Source organism: Colletotrichum godetiae, assembly GCF_030913485.1.
Source record: "Colletotrichum godetiae strain CBS 193.32 chromosome Unknown BDP55scaffold_5, whole genome shotgun sequence".
NCBI classification, from domain to species: Eukaryota; Fungi; Ascomycota; class Sordariomycetes; order Glomerellales; family Glomerellaceae; genus Colletotrichum; species Colletotrichum godetiae.
The window spans coordinates 1,341,825-1,356,414 of record NW_026851253.1 but is presented as its reverse complement, the minus strand read 5'-3'; the positions used below and the strand labels follow the sequence as shown (position 1 = coordinate 1,356,414).

At 54.2% G+C, this 14,590-nt stretch overlaps 3 protein-coding genes across 3 annotated transcripts; all 3 read right to left on the bottom strand.

The window, feature by feature from the left end:
* Window positions 1–195: 195 nt before the first annotated feature.
* BDP55DRAFT_315946 (RhoGAP domain-containing protein) lies at window positions 196–4,600 on the bottom strand. Its single transcript, XM_060566721.1, has 2 exons — window positions 4,509–4,600; window positions 196–4,423 (listed from the first exon to the last, which is right to left on the bottom strand). The coding sequence occupies exon 2, from the start codon at window positions 4,318–4,320 to the stop codon at window positions 388–390; it is 3,933 nt and encodes a 1,310-aa protein (XP_060434703.1). The 5' UTR covers window positions 4,321–4,423; window positions 4,509–4,600; the 3' UTR covers window positions 196–387.
* A 2,843-nt stretch (window positions 4,601–7,443) lies between these two features.
* On the bottom strand, window positions 7,444–9,044 carry BDP55DRAFT_753889 (uncharacterized protein; the record flags this gene model as incomplete). The annotated part of the gene is made up of 6 exons (XM_060580702.1): window positions 7,444–8,149; window positions 8,313–8,537; window positions 8,571–8,660; window positions 8,780–8,861; window positions 8,983–9,006; window positions 9,036–9,044. The coding sequence occupies 6 exons, from the start codon at window positions 9,042–9,044 to the stop codon at window positions 7,911–7,913; spliced, it is 669 nt and encodes a 222-aa protein (XP_060434702.1). The 3' UTR covers window positions 7,444–7,910.
* Window positions 9,045–11,493: 2,449 nt separating this feature from the next.
* BDP55DRAFT_627683 (uncharacterized protein) lies at window positions 11,494–11,991 on the bottom strand (the record flags this gene model as incomplete). The annotated part of the gene is made up of 1 exon (XM_060571790.1): window positions 11,494–11,991. The coding sequence occupies one exon, from the start codon at window positions 11,989–11,991 to the stop codon at window positions 11,494–11,496; it is 498 nt and encodes a 165-aa protein (XP_060434701.1).
* Between the last annotated feature and the right edge of the window lie 2,599 nt (window positions 11,992–14,590).

Sequence of the window (14,590 nt, the reverse complement as noted above, 5' to 3'; positions counted from 1 at the left end):
CATATGATACAAATTCTGTCACTCAGACTCATTGCTTGATGGGCCGGATTTTCACTTTGCCACCAGACACTCTGCATCAAGCTCACTCCTACTTCGACTCGCGAATGTGAAACAATTGACAATTCAAAGAGGCGTCAGATGTGTGTAGGTGGTGATCGGTATTAAATAGAAGTGGAGCGCTCGGCGCCGGTCCGTATTGGTGTGATATGTTCGGGTATATTGGCGCCATCATGTCGTCCATGCCCCTGGGGCTGGCATTAATAAATAAAACGTGAAGAAAATGTGCAAGGCATGGTATCAACGCTGCGTGTGAACGAGTGGGTATGTTTGCGTAATGAGGGGGTGGAAGCAAGACAGAAGAGACCATGCCGATAAAGGAACGGCATCTCAGAACTGGGTTTCTTCTCGCAATCGGCTCTTGGAGCTTTGTGGGTTGAGACCGACCATGTTGCCCATAAATATGGCACTTTCGCGTCTCTTGTGTGGTTGATCGTATCCTGAAGAGCCGTTATCGTATCCACGAGCCATTTGCTGGTAGTTGTTATTCTGATATCCAGATGGCATGTATTGAGGCTCATATGTTGTACCACGGCCGACGGGGTAGTTTGGTGGTGGTGTGGGAGACTGCCGCGCACTCTGCAGGTCTTGTAGCAGAGGAGGGGGAGTGTTGCCGGTACGTTGCTGGCCAGTCATGGCATCCATCAGTCTCTGACGATGCGGTGATTGACTGGACCCGGCTGATGTAGAAGGACGCGCGTGTTGAGAAGGATCGTGTGAAGGCCGATTCGGAAGCCCGTTATTCATGGAAGGCAGGGAGCCTGATCTCTCTCGACCCGTCTCTCCTTCGGCGAACGAGGACGGCAGCTCATATTGCTCGGGTTCCAAGCCGAAGATACCAAAGTAGTTCTGCAACAGCAAGGCAAATACGGGTGCCGGAATGTTCAGAGTCGGAGAAAATACAATGCCCACATTGCGAACCGTCATCTTGTTCATGTCGGCGTTGTTGATGATCTTGATTAAAAACGCAATCAGATACTTGAGCAGAGTGGCGTTTGCTTGGGGCAGTCTCTGAACCAGTTCGGACACAGCGGCGATCTTGTCTCTTTGGTCTGTCATCTCCGTCACGGAAAGGAACTCAAGGTGAAGGTCCCGGGTGAGTATTGTCGTTGGAAGTTCGCGGAGATACAACTTCAATAACGACGCCACGGCGTGGATGTCATAGTAAGTCTCGTCGGTAACGAGGTTGACGTCGCCTTCAGTGTTGAAGCGCTCGCGAAGCTGCTTGATAACGACGTTTGAGCCGCTCAGACGGAAAATGCCTTCCTCCAGAATCGCGTTCTTGGCGTCCAAGTATTGAATGCATCGATACACGACGGCGGGAAGAGGCACGTTCACATCGACAGGGTGATTATAGCGAACAGCTTCGGCCAAAGGAGCCCCGAAAGCTTGGCGAATAGGACCCTGGTATCCGCCCTGAGGCGGTGTTGACGAGCCGCCTTCGCTTCCTCCAAATAGAGAATCTTGACCATCAGATGACGATCTCGTCTTGGGTCCAAACCCGAAGAAACTTCGTTTCTTCAGTTTCTTCTCTTCGTTGACGGGGACGCCAAGACCTGCCCTATTGCCCCATTGAGCAGAGTCGGCAATAACTTGCATGTCCCGTGGAGCGGAGATCATCATGGACGGCTGCGAGGACATTCCCATGGGTTCAACAGGATGGTTGTTCTCTGGTATGTGTCCAGCATTTCTGGGACGCGCAGGTCCGCCGTGGTGAGGAAGGTCGCCTTGAGATGTTGCGTCGTACCTCACACCGATCAGGCTATCGGACTCAGTAGGCTGATGATGGTGCTGTGAAGCCGTTTTCTTGTATCTCTGCTTCTTCTTCTCGGCACGCTCAGCCGCAGTAGCACTTTGGCGATCTTGGGCTTGCTGCCTCGCGGCATGGGCCTCGTCTTCTTCCGGATCCTTATAATCAATCCATCTAAGCAAGGCATCAACCCACTGGTCTCTTTCCCTGTCATTCTCAGCGCAAAGCACATGCTTCACATGGCTGCTCGAATCCTTCTTCTTTGGCTCGAGAATCAGGAATGCATGACGGTACTGATTGTCCATGTCGTCCGAGTTGGCAGACGGTTGCGGTGACTGGTTTTCGTTGCTCTGAGACTGTTTGCCGATCTGAGAGCTTGGAAGTTTGATAGTGCCCAGGTGAGCGCCTCCAGGCGTTTCGTAGTACTTCAGATGCGGTCCGTCGAGGACAAAGAAGCGGGCTTTCCAACCACCAAAGTTCTTACCTCTCTTGGTGAGATATCCGGTCCTGAAAGGGCGGCCGCCGGGACCAGTCTTGACCTTGGCTTCCGCCATGCTCTCCATTGAGCCGGCGTCATCTGCATTGGGTGGTAGTGTGTGGGTCGACAAATACTTGCAAAGCTCAAGGGCACTCGCGGTATCGAGAGGAGTCTCTAGAAGCTCTTCCAAGTAGTGGTTGAGGGCAATTCGCCGCGCGTCGAGCTTAGCAGGCGCATGGCCACTGAAGAGCGACCTCTCTGGTGTCTTTGCAACGAAGGCCGGGCACTGTTTCAGCCTTTGGTCGAGCTTTGCGAGCGAAGCAGAGTCCTTCTCAACCCGCCAAAGCTCGCCAGGTTCGGAACGCGAGAAAATGGCCAGGGTAAACACAGGATCCTCTTCAAGTTGGGTCAAGGACATCAGACTTGCTCGAGATGGTTTCATGCGCGAGGACGCAACTTTGACCTTGATTGTCGGCAAGACGTTCGGCGGTAGGAGTAGATCAGGGTATTCTTCGGTGGTGAAACCCTTGAAGATGCGTCCCCGTTCAGTGGGACTGCCACGACTCTTGTCGCTAGCTGAGTCCCATCCCTTCTTAATAATGTTCAGAGGCTGAGGGCTTTTGAGAACAATAGGCTCCGGGCCTGCTGGTGTTTGAAGGGAGTGACCCGGTGGAAGAGGGATTGGCTGGCGAGGTGGCCGTGGCGACAGAGGTGCAGCAGGAAACGACGACACACTAGGCGCAGGGCTGTCAGATGACGGGTTGCCAAACGGACGCGGGCTCGATGGTAACCCAGGGCTCAGCAAGGGGGCTTCGAGAGTATTTGCACTTAGAACTGATCCCAACGAAGCTGGGGCATTCTCGCGCTGCATCCTCTTCGGAGGGCTTGGCGGCAACCCTGTTGGGGCCTCGGGAACAGCCTCAGTCGGTGATGTCGTCTGACTCTGTGTGGTGCTCTTCTTGGACAAGCTCCTCCTCTCCGCCTCTTGAATAGCCAAGATCTCCCTATCCTGGTCGTCTTCCTCGCGCGTTCTACGACGACCGCGTTGCTCAGTGAGGATTTCGTCCACCTCCAAGATGTCGTCGAAATCGGAGTCAGAGTCATCGTCCTCAGCGACTGGTTGAGCTTGGCTCTGAAGCTGCAGAGGGGCTGGTGGAGGTTTCCGTGGTGGCGGGGCAGGGAACTGTGAAAGTCCTTCGCTAGACGAGGATGCTGGCTCTGATACCACGGGAGGCTTAGGGGGAGGCATGCTCGGTGGCTGGCTGGGTAGGCTCCGGGATGGTGCAAGTCCAAAGTTCAGGGGAAGATCCATGATTTGTTCGTCCTCGTGCTCCCTTCGTGCCGCCTCCGCGGCTTGTTCCTCGGCATCATGGTCGTACTGGTCATAAGCATGCTCATGTGCTTTGGGCATCTCGTGAGACGGGTCCAACAAAGCACCAACAGCTGATGGAGGGCCGTTGGGCTGGTCTGCGGGAGGTGTGATCGGATAGGGAGCCATGGCCATATCCACGGGAGAGTGCTTCTGGCTGTCGGAGTCGAGAGTCGGCGAATCCGGTGCAATGACCTGTCGCTCCTTGGGAGCGCTGACATCGACGGTTGGTATTCCTCGACTGACGGGCATCTTGAGAACCTTGCTGCTAGTTTTCGATCCGTCGGCCCCTGTCAATTCCGGTATTGACATAACTTCTTTGAGTTTCTTTCGATATTTCTCCTTGTCTTTCAAGGCTCGTTCCAGGTCTTTGTTTAGGCCCAGAATCATGGCTCTCTGCTTGTCGACTAAGCGCCATAATTGCGCATTCTGTTGCGATTGCGAGTTCTTTTCTTTTAAAAGATACTGGATTACTGCCTCTGGGCTGCCTGCAGTCTTGATCAATCCCTCAATGTCTGTAGGATCAGACTGATTTCCAGCCGCGCCTCTGTGCGACTGTGACTTTGTGGAAATCGCCGATATGGCCGAGTCCATAGAGGAGTTTCGCGGCGCTCCTTTGCCTGGTTTGCCCCGCGATGCAGCGGCCAATCCTCCAGAAGAAGACATTGGAGATCGGAGGGGGCCTGCGAGAGGCCTAGATATCAAAACAGGTTCGGAAGCGCTTCGGTTATCATTCGTAGGGAGCGGTGATATTCTCGGTCTACTGTGACTGTTTCGTTTGTTAGCTGTGTGACGTATGGCGGCGCGGGGAGGGACAAGAATCGATCGAATCGGGAGGAAGCGAAGGGACGCACACGTACTGTAGTGTGCTGCGTTCGGGCGTGGATGGGCAGGACGAATCACTTTGGTAATATGTCTGCGGTTCTCCTGAAAGATCTACTGGAGAGCGGAAGTCGTCGGTGGGCGTCGTGACTATGTCTGGGACAGTTCGAGAACGGTGGGCATGAAATCTTACCCCGGGTGGGAAGAAGGATGACGATCGAGGAGAGAAAGGGCTCGTCGGCGAAGAAATGGCGGTGCTTTCGTGGAGAGGACTAGGTATTGGGCGCCGAGGGGATCTATAGGGTGGAGGAGGGCATCAGTCAATATGCTGCCAGGCCAGAGCCGTGGATCCAAGTCCCACAATATAGCAGGATAGATCTTAAGGCAGCCAGAGAGTCGGCGTTGAGCGAAAAGTCAAAATTAAAAGAGCCGCGGAGCGCCAAGACAAGTACACGATATCCTCGCAGACCGGGGATCGAGGCAGAGAGAAGTTGCGTTCTCTTTCTCTGCCTTTGCGGTTTGGGGGGTCGGTGGTAGGCGTAAGTGTGGATAGACAAGCGAGCGAGTCGCAGGACTGTCTGTCTGGCGGCGGGCGTGCAAAAGTCAAGGTAAGGTGGTAGGGTCAAGGAGGAGAAAGCAAGCAGCAACAGCAGCGGCAGCAAGAAAAAGCAAGGCACACAGAGAGAGAGAGAATGGGAAGCAGGCAGGCAAACGAGAGCGAAGCAGAGCAGAGCAAAGAGTGGACCGTCGCTCGTTTGGTAATCAGAGCCTGTGGAGGCCAGTGGAACGTACCTTGGAGATGGAGTAAGAAGAGGACCGGTCGTGCTGCTAGGAGTGTGACTGGCAGCGGTAGCGGCAGCGATGCTTGTATTGGCGGTGGTGCTGTTGTTGTTAATGCTTGCAGGATCGGATGCTGGGATTAACAGGCCTGTCGTGGGGCCATCCTTGGAAGAAGGGGAGGAAGAGGAGACATCTGTGACCTGTAGCCGGTGAAGAGGATGTTTTTGGTGAGGGAGGCGAGGGTGATGATGAGCACCAGGGGCGATAGCAGAACAACGAGGAGCAGCAGCAGCAGCAGCAGAAGCAACAGCAGAAGCGGGTGCGTCAACGGGAGGACCACACGTCGAAGTCGTACCAGAAGCATCAGGATCTGAAGTTGAGCCCTGGGCACTCTGAGTCTGGAGCGCAAGCTGCGACATGGTGGGCAATGCGACGGAAAGACAACTGGCCGGCGGCCCAACTAGGGGTGTGTGCAGGGTCAGAGCTTAACGCAGGACAACCTCGCAGCGGTTTCGAGATGCCTGGGTAACCCCGACTGCCGTTGCATGTAGACCGGCCTCTTTCTAGACGGGATGCAGATTGCAGTGTACGGAGTAGGTAGGTATTTTATTTTTGTTTCTCGGGAGCGAGCGAATCCAGCCGGGAAGGGACGCGGAAGGGGAGCGGAGCCGAGGAGTCAGTCGTGCACAAAGCGGAGCAGAGTCGACTCTGATCTCTTCTGATTCGAAAGGGTAGTCAGTCGAATATGCCGATTTTGACTCTGTTGGGTTGGGTTATGGTATTCGAGGTTGTCGTCACGGTTTGCTGTTGTATTGCAGGGCAAGCAGGACGTGTGACGAGGATGTAAAAGGATGAAAAAGAGGTTGTATCTTGGGCGTGGGCCAGAGCAGAGCAGAGTAGATCAGATGAATGGCGTCCTCCGAGTCCTAAGGGAGGGATGGGGGGCCCGTCTCGCGGTGCCGGATATGCTTTGTGAAAGGAATGCTGCCAGCCGGGCGTGGATGAGACAAGTGCCCGTTGTCTTGGGTAGGCGTGCGCGTGTGCGTGTATGTATGTGTGTGGTGTTGTGACGGGGGTTGATGCTGGACGAGAGGACCATTGGCTGGCACAGACACAGAGAGAGAAGCAATTCGGCTATGGATTATTTGGTATCCGTGAGGTGAGGCCAGAAGCAGAGAGTTGAGAGGACGTGGCCGTTGGGGTGGCCGAAGTGTAGGTTTTCCTGATGAACAATGCAGTGCAATGCAACGAGAATGATGGTGGGCCAGGCCAGACAGTCCAGCTTCAAAGTCGACCAGCGCTGGGGGGGAAGGATTTGATGTTGTGTTGTTGTGACGTTTTGATCAAAGAAACCCCTTATTTCCCGTCTTGCCGCTTCCAGCAACTAGCAAAGGGAGGCTGACCTATGGTACCGTACTCCGTAGTGGACGTGGCAGAGGAGGGTAACATTCGAGTCGACCGTCAATAAGACTAGTGGAGAGCCTAGAAGTCTGGATAAGAAGATCAGTATATCATCAGCACAGTCCAGCCAGCCAGTTGAGTGAGTGTATCTGTCGCCAAATTCCATTCCATCCTTCAGCGCAGGTCGGCAGCGGCATTCGCAACCGGACCTTAACAGGAAGGGGGCACGAGGGGGAGAAGGCAACGTACATCTGAAGGTTAAACAGGGTGCCGGGGAATAAGTGGCCGGTCGATGGTGGTGGTGTGTAGTACCCAGAAGCGTGAGGGATGTATGTAGGTATCTTTACACCACCGAATCAGCAACAGGGTACTTGGCAGCCAGAGAGACCAAAGACGACAACCAAACAGTCGTTGTACCCAAGGAGGAGGATGCGTGGGCTCGGAATTGGCTGCAGGTTCGGCCCCCTTGTTGCTTCTGCTGTGTGTTCCTGGTTGTGTGGGTGGGTTCGTGGTTCTTGGTGTCTGCATCTGCCGCTGCAAGGTGTTGCCAGAAGGGGAAGGATGCAGTTGGAACATGGAATACTCTGTGCTAGGTATTCGTACGCTGGCACCCGGTGGACAGGACTGAGGCCTGAAGGCCTGAAGGTCTTCCAAATTCCGTCCGTTCAGGGGGCGACTCGGGGAGAGGGGGAGCAGGGACGACGAGGATGAGGATGTCGAGGAGAATGCAGACGTGACGGTAGACGTGGACGCGGATGTGGAGAGGAGATGAAGAGGAGGAGGCAAAGAGATTGGATTGACAATGGCCACTGGCAAGCCGCAAAAGAGAGGCGATGCACCATCAGCATTGACCTCTGGGCTTCATTTTGCATCTCGTTGTTGGTCATCTGGATCCCTCCCTTCCATCATCCCCTCCCTCCCTGAGCACTCGAGGCTCCCACGCTCTTCGACCTTGAACATGCTAGCATCGGAGCAATTGCTGTATCCTCCCCGATAGTTGTATCCCTTTGGAGTCTTTGGCCCCCAAGGTGGGCGGGAATGACGGTGTCCCATACACGTGCCACTATCATCTCAGTGGGGATGCTTGGTGCGGGGCTTCGAAAATGCGCTGCGTATAACGATGATCCGGGATGACAGTCTGCTAGCGAAGAAAGTCTTCGTCTGTTAACCCTGTCAGCCTTTGACTTTAGTTCGCATGCTAATGGTGACTTGGCCGTTTAGTGTTGGACTCTTTAAGGTTGTGAGAAACGTCTTCATCTCCCAGGACAGCCGGGCTGCCGCTGGTGTGTCAATGGCGAAACCCTCACCCTGAATTTGTTGTTTGTCGTCCATGGCCTTGCCGCCAGAGTGGCTTTGATGGCGTTCTGGACCTTTGCGGCCTGCCTCAGTAAATTACGTCTTGACCAAGATGGTTGTTCATGAACATCTTGCACGTATGTATGAGAAATGCCTAGTCTGAGGCTTGCTCGAGTCACCTGCATACCTTCCTTACCTTATTGAACGTCAAAGTACTTGGGCTTACATAAGGCCATCCCCCCCCCCTCTCAAAGGTACCTTGTAGATTGGTGCAGGTGGCAGGTATGTAGGTGCTCCTTCACGATATCACCTTCCTTTCGAGTCGATGCAATTACTTTGGAAAGTGCCGACCTACCTACCTGGGCAGATTGTCCTTTCCGCAACAGACAACACGCGGAAGTCGGGACTCAATGCAGCCTGCCTTGCTCCTGCCTTTGCCCAGATCGGTTGGCGAATCACCCTGAGCACCTGAGGCTTAAGGGAGGTACTGTGAGGCATCTCTTTCTTGTCCTGGACCATGAGGCCGTGTCGTTTCTGCTTCGACTTCAACCTCTGGCCACGTCTGAATCCCGTCTCCTTTGGTCCTTAGTTTCACTCCCTTCGTGCAGACTACAGACCGTACGATTGAACCAGCAAGCCGGCACCACTAGGTGCCGTAGAAACCTTGCCAACACGGGCACCCACGGTTCCCACGTCAGCCACGTGTGCTAGCCAGCAGCAGCAGCTCGTTGAGCCCGCTAGATGTGGCCCCAAGGCATCTTCAGACACCACCAGTTGTATGTCTGATAGGCTGGAACTCCCCTACTCCCTTCAATAATCGACATACCAACCCAGTCCTTGGTCTGGACTCTCGACCGCTCGGCTCCGGGAAGTAACTCGCCCTCCACAACACAACGCTTCACAGCCATCTAATACTTCACCCAATAGCCTGCCAGATATTCAACAGCCAACATCAGCAACGTACCTATTGCCGTTGCGTAATGTCCCGAATGTCCCGCACTGCTGGCGAGTGGCCATCGGTCATCTTACCTTCTCTCCCGAAACACCGGCTTTCTTGAAACATGTCAGTCACGAGTCCGTACAACAGACATGTCTATCCATACATACAGATCAGTACGAACTACAAAGTACCTACACACTCACGCCAACTGGTTTTTGTCATCTGGCTCTTTGAGATTCCCCGCCGTCGTCATCCGCCACATATGTTTTTCCTGCTTTATCAGCATCGCAACATTTGAGCCGCCCTTGCACTCGGCTCCATCACCCTTCAGGCATCTGCCCATCTCCTTCATCGTGCACTCAGGCTCGTTTTCGGCACTGGAAGAAACTTGAGTCTTCTGATTGGCCAACGACACTCACACTGCTCGACGGCTAAGTCGTCCTCTACATAACCAAATCGTCTCTGGTTCTCCTACGGATATGCTTCCTCCACCACATCCATGCATGCATGGCACGGGTGCCGTGACGCTGTGGGCCACTCTCACACACCCCAGATTCCTAACACCACCACCTAAGGCCTTAATTAATCTCGGAGCCAGGGGTCTTTGCTTGGTTTGCTCCAATCATACCCCTGCGTTCCTGGTTTCTTTGGTCCTCGTCCCTCTTTGAGATCCTCGAGTCCCAGACATTTGATACCTCCACTCCAAAATCAGCACTTCGATTCGGCGACTCCCAAGACCAGGGCTAGAGACGGGAAAGTGGCCCAAGCGGTGCTCTGAGTCTGGGCCAGCCAAGATCGGATGCCCGTCATGTCAACAGAGAGAAAAAGAGAACTGTGGGCACTTGAGGTGGGATCCGTCCGAAACTGGGGTCCTCGCCAGTCACGATTGTCCAGCAAATGCTATCCACATCCTCCGTTTGCTGTCACATTTGACATGCTATTCGCGGCGCGTCCACAGCATTCACTGGACGTGTCACGCTTTCATGGGAATGACAAACTCCACAGCGGCCTCATGCGTGAGCAGGTGTCGGCTGAATCCTGTCCTTGTCCTGTTGCTTCAAACGCATTCTGCCACGTCGCACGCTGTCGCACCCATTGGGAATGTGTGCACCACTACACTTTGAGCCTTCGCTCTATGACTTTGCCCCCCTTTGGCCTAGGCCTGAGGAACCATACACAGACTCCAGCGAGTAGCTAGGCTTGCAGGGTATTTCGCCATACTCGGTCTAGCATGTTTATGTGCCATGCAGGAGGTAGCACCTCTTCTGCAGGTACAGTCACCGCATTCCGTACACACACTACGGAGTACATCGACTGCCAGCAGGGGTTAAAGACTACGCACGATGAGCCGGGAGCTAAGGTGCCCGTACTGGTAATCATCACGGGCGACTTCGTCCCGACGTCCGGCGACTTTGGCCGGACACATCCCGTGCCGTCTTCACCTAGCCGGTGGTTCTCTCGTCACTTGCGCCATCGTGCGGGTGCACAATCTCTTCAGTGTTCTCTACCTTCTAAGAACGGTTATCATCGCAACACAGCTACTAACTGGAAGTTGCCTCGACTTCGACGCGAACAGCCTTGGGCAGTTATCAAACCAAGGCCCCTCAAATCGACGGATTAGACTCGTGGGATAATCAGTTCTCGGAAGGATCCGTGATTTAGTGTAAGAACCTAGAAGAACACCGGAAACTTGTCGAGCCCCTCCAATCTCGAGCTTCAATCGCCAATCTCACTCGTGGCTCTCTAATGCGATTCTTGACTGTTGCTCAAGTCCGAATCCGAGCGCTTGAGGAAAGACAAAATTATCCGGCCATAGATTGCTCGCTACAGCATTCCTACAGCACTCCAGCAGCGCGCTTTTTGCGTGCCTAAACCATGCCTTCGATGACTCGGTGCCGGCTCCAACCAAGTCATGAGGTCACACAACTCGACTGGGCAGCCGCTCAAGCCTCCCACCAGCGCCTTTCAACTACATCTCATCGAAGAGTCTAGGCTTTGAAAGTTTCCAAAGTTGAGACGCCGTTGAGCTCCGGGACAAGCGGCTGTTGATCCTTGGGTGCAAGCATTTTTAGAAAGGGCTTGCAAGACTGGCAACTCGTGAAGTTCTCGGTCTAGACAACATGAACAACTTTGCTGCCAAGTTTGGCCAGGAAAGAGCGGTGTCTTTGCTCCAGACTCTACTTCCACCGATGTAACTCAGAGGGGGGGCGGCAGCTTGCCTTGATTTGAAGAGGCTCATTATGTTTTTGTAGGGGGAAACAAGCCGGTACTCTAATTCGAGAGTAATTCGAGAGGAAACACGGCGAATCGGCGGACCCGCTTGGAACCGGCATTCCGAAGCAAAATGGCAAGACAATGCCCGTCGGCCCCTGAGGCTCACGGGCGCAAGTCATCAGTTCTTTTCCAGATCCGGAGAATCGTCCCCGGTCTTGTTGATAAAGTCGACATTACAGCCCTCGATCAGCCAACGAGAGAGCTCGGAGTGGAACGGAACAAGCAACAGATGGCAGTGAAGAAAGGGGGTCCTTGAAGAGACCAAGTAGATTCTGATCAGAAGCATCAGAAGTCGATGCCAATTTAAACTGCTGCAGCAGTGCACACTACGGCCTGAGGATACACTCTGGCGGCAGTGCAGCTATCCCAGACTGCTGTTGTGGGCGCGAACCAGAAGCGAGTACCAGGAAACCCCCTCTCCAGCGTCGCTTTTTCCCGTAGCGCCTCGGCGGTCGTTGTTCCTGGATCCTGATAGCTGGTGGGTCCAGCAATTTCAATCCATTTCCATGGACCATGAGCGCATTCGAGCCACAGCCGCGAAAGCCCGGGAGCTGCTCAAGGCGCGCAATGGGATCCCACAGTACTCCGTACCGCGGAGTTCGAATCGCCACGAGATCCATGTTGAGTACGGCGAGACAATACTGGGAAAAGGAGCATGCATTGCGATCGGCTTGGTGTGCCTGGCTTGCACTCGCGAACGCCTTGAGACGCCCGAATGAACTCTTGAGCCAGAAGCCGCCTTGAACGGGAGACTCGATTGGTGGCCTGTGCCAGCCGCCTCGGAAGCCAAGTGTTGAGATCGGCAGAGCCAGCCAATCAAGCATTGCGGGTGGGCAAGAGGACTTGGACCCTGAGAAAGACAGGTGGGAACTGGGAAGCTCATTGCAATGCAAATTGGAATGGCCCCTCGTCCCATATGCGGCCAAGACGAAATGCCGTCAGAAACCATGATGCCGTCTTCAAGTCACTGGAGACGGTTATGGCAAGCAGCCAGAGCGTCAGACAATACGTTGCTTTGTCCCAGCATACGAATCATCCTGATACCACGCCAGACAGCGGCTCTGGGCCACCCATTGTGTGGCTCAGCTGTGTTGTAGGCCATGTTCAAGAGGGCTTTGCCAAGCATCGGGAAGCTCCAATTCCGCTGGCGAAGCTGCCTGCTACTGCACCTCAACGGCTGCAGCTCACTTTTTGTTATGGTCGTCCATTGCTGCAGAATACCTACGTCAAGCGGCTGTTTCGTTTGTATGACAAACAACCAGCTGCATGCGAGGGCTTTGACGCCTCAGACAGCGCCAAGCGGCGCGACCACTGAAGATGATTTGGAAATGGAGAAGCTCTGGTGACGTTTGCTCCAGCGAGAGTGCGAGACCGCTATGTTTCTTCATGAACGACAATCAGCAAGCTAGGCGAGGCGATTCGTCCGAAATCGTTGTGCATTACTCGCCGCCTCGTGTTCGATGACCTCAAACCACACGGAACTTTTGGCATGCAAGTTGTAATCCCCCTCTGTTCGCACAAAGAACATTTGTATTTCCACAGCTCTGGTGATCCACAACCCCATCCCAATACGCGGGATAGCGTCTTTGTGTCTCCAGTAGAAGAAGTAAGCTTCTGTGCTTCTAAGTTCTGAGTTTCTGATGAGTCATATTACGCTGGCTTTGGATTTTCTCGCCCCTGGATCAAGCCTGCTAAGCTCGCAATAGACACCATTGGCCATTGCTTACAGATGCTTGCTATGAGGACTCATGTGTTGGGGTCATGCAGTTGCGTCGGCCATACCTAAGCCAGAGCTACTCTGAGCCGTCTGCCTCTATGGGTCTCCATCAACTCGACCACCCAGTCTATAAGAGAACTTTCTAAACGTCATTGTCAGTCAACGGCCCAGACTTTAGACGGGACAACTCCTGTGTGGACCATTCGTATCATCAAGATGGAACCATTGCCTTTCGATATCTCTGAATGACAAGTTTCAAGCAACTGCTCCATGAACTAACCCAGGATTACTGTACCAAAATGAATACGGATTCGGTTGACATCCCGAACCCTCGACATCCCGGGGTCGAATAAACTTGGGACGATGTCCGCTGGAAGGAAGGTCGGAATCCCGTCAACTGTGCAGCAGATCAACTCATCAACCTCGTCCTGCAATTCGGGCTTTTGCCGTCCCATCCAATGACGACGCGGTATTCTCCCGCAAAGTGTGGTGAAACACGAAATCAGTCGCTCCCATGACCGCCCGCCATCTACAGCCTGAAGTCTAGCCGGCGTCGCGGACATGTTTCAGATGCGCCATCAATCTGAAGGGGGGGGCATCTCGTTACAGATTTTCTCGCTTCACCACCACGACCGCTTCAGCTAAACTAGACGAAGGCACGCCGCACGACTATGAGGATTACTCACGTGAGCGCGTTTATCCCAGTTCATGCGCACTCTTTTCTCTTCCCCCTCTCGGGGAAGGGAGAGCGCGATTCAGGGTAAACATCGTAGGACCACCGCTGTCGGACACGTTGCGGAAGTTAAGATGACGGGTCCTGGCAATCGGACGGTCCCCCAGTCCCCCGGCTCTCAGCTTCCGTCGGTACGATGGATGGGCCGGCTTCGTTGGGCGCAGGACGTCCCCAGACCGAGCCTGTCACTCTCCTGCTCGTTGACGCTGTCACGAATTGTCACCTGTCGCAGACAAACCCGCACCCAGGGACAGGCCGGTTAGTCGTTGTTGTGCATTGCAGTTCCTCTCGCTATCGCCATGCGAGGCGATTTTTCGCCACACGACTAAACACCCGGAACTTGATGGTCGAGGCGAATCCCTCGAGTCACGATCGAACTTATCGGCATGCAAACGCATTCACAATGCAAGCTTTCGTCTCTTTCATGTCGTCCCTTGAGAGGAAGAGGGAGATAATCCCCCATATGAGACGCGGAGCCCCATGCCGTTTCAACGATGGGAGCGATCCCCAACGTTCAGCTGACAACCGCGACGAGCTAGCCTGTCTCGCAATGTTACGAGTGAGATGTCTCGTTCGATGATAGCCTCCACGTACTACTTGAGCGCATCTGATCATGCCGTCTCAAGACCCGGCTCATCGGCCCATGGAGGGACGGCTGAATAATGGCTACCCCGGTTACATAGGTCCTCAAGCGGACTCGCTGCTTGTCTGGGTGTGCCGGGTTAGGCAGGTTGGGGGCCGTGGGGTCCCGGATCGGGTCCAGTTCCTAGAAGATGAGGTCCCGGGACGGAACCAAACAGGCGGCGCAAGTGCCGTTCAACGACTGTATCCGGGATCATGTACCCACTTTAAGATGCGCCGGCATACCTGTAGCGACACCTGGAGATTCGATTTGTCCGGCACGTCGACTTTTACATGCCGTACTAACCCCGCGGTCGATAGTTACGACAGCGTTTTCGACACGGTCCATCTG

Excerpts from the sequence above, each read along its gene's own strand:
- BDP55DRAFT_315946 (XM_060566721.1), bottom strand. The coding sequence starts at position 4,320 with ATGTCTTCTTCTGGAGGATTGGCCGCTGCATCGCGGGGCAAACCAGGC.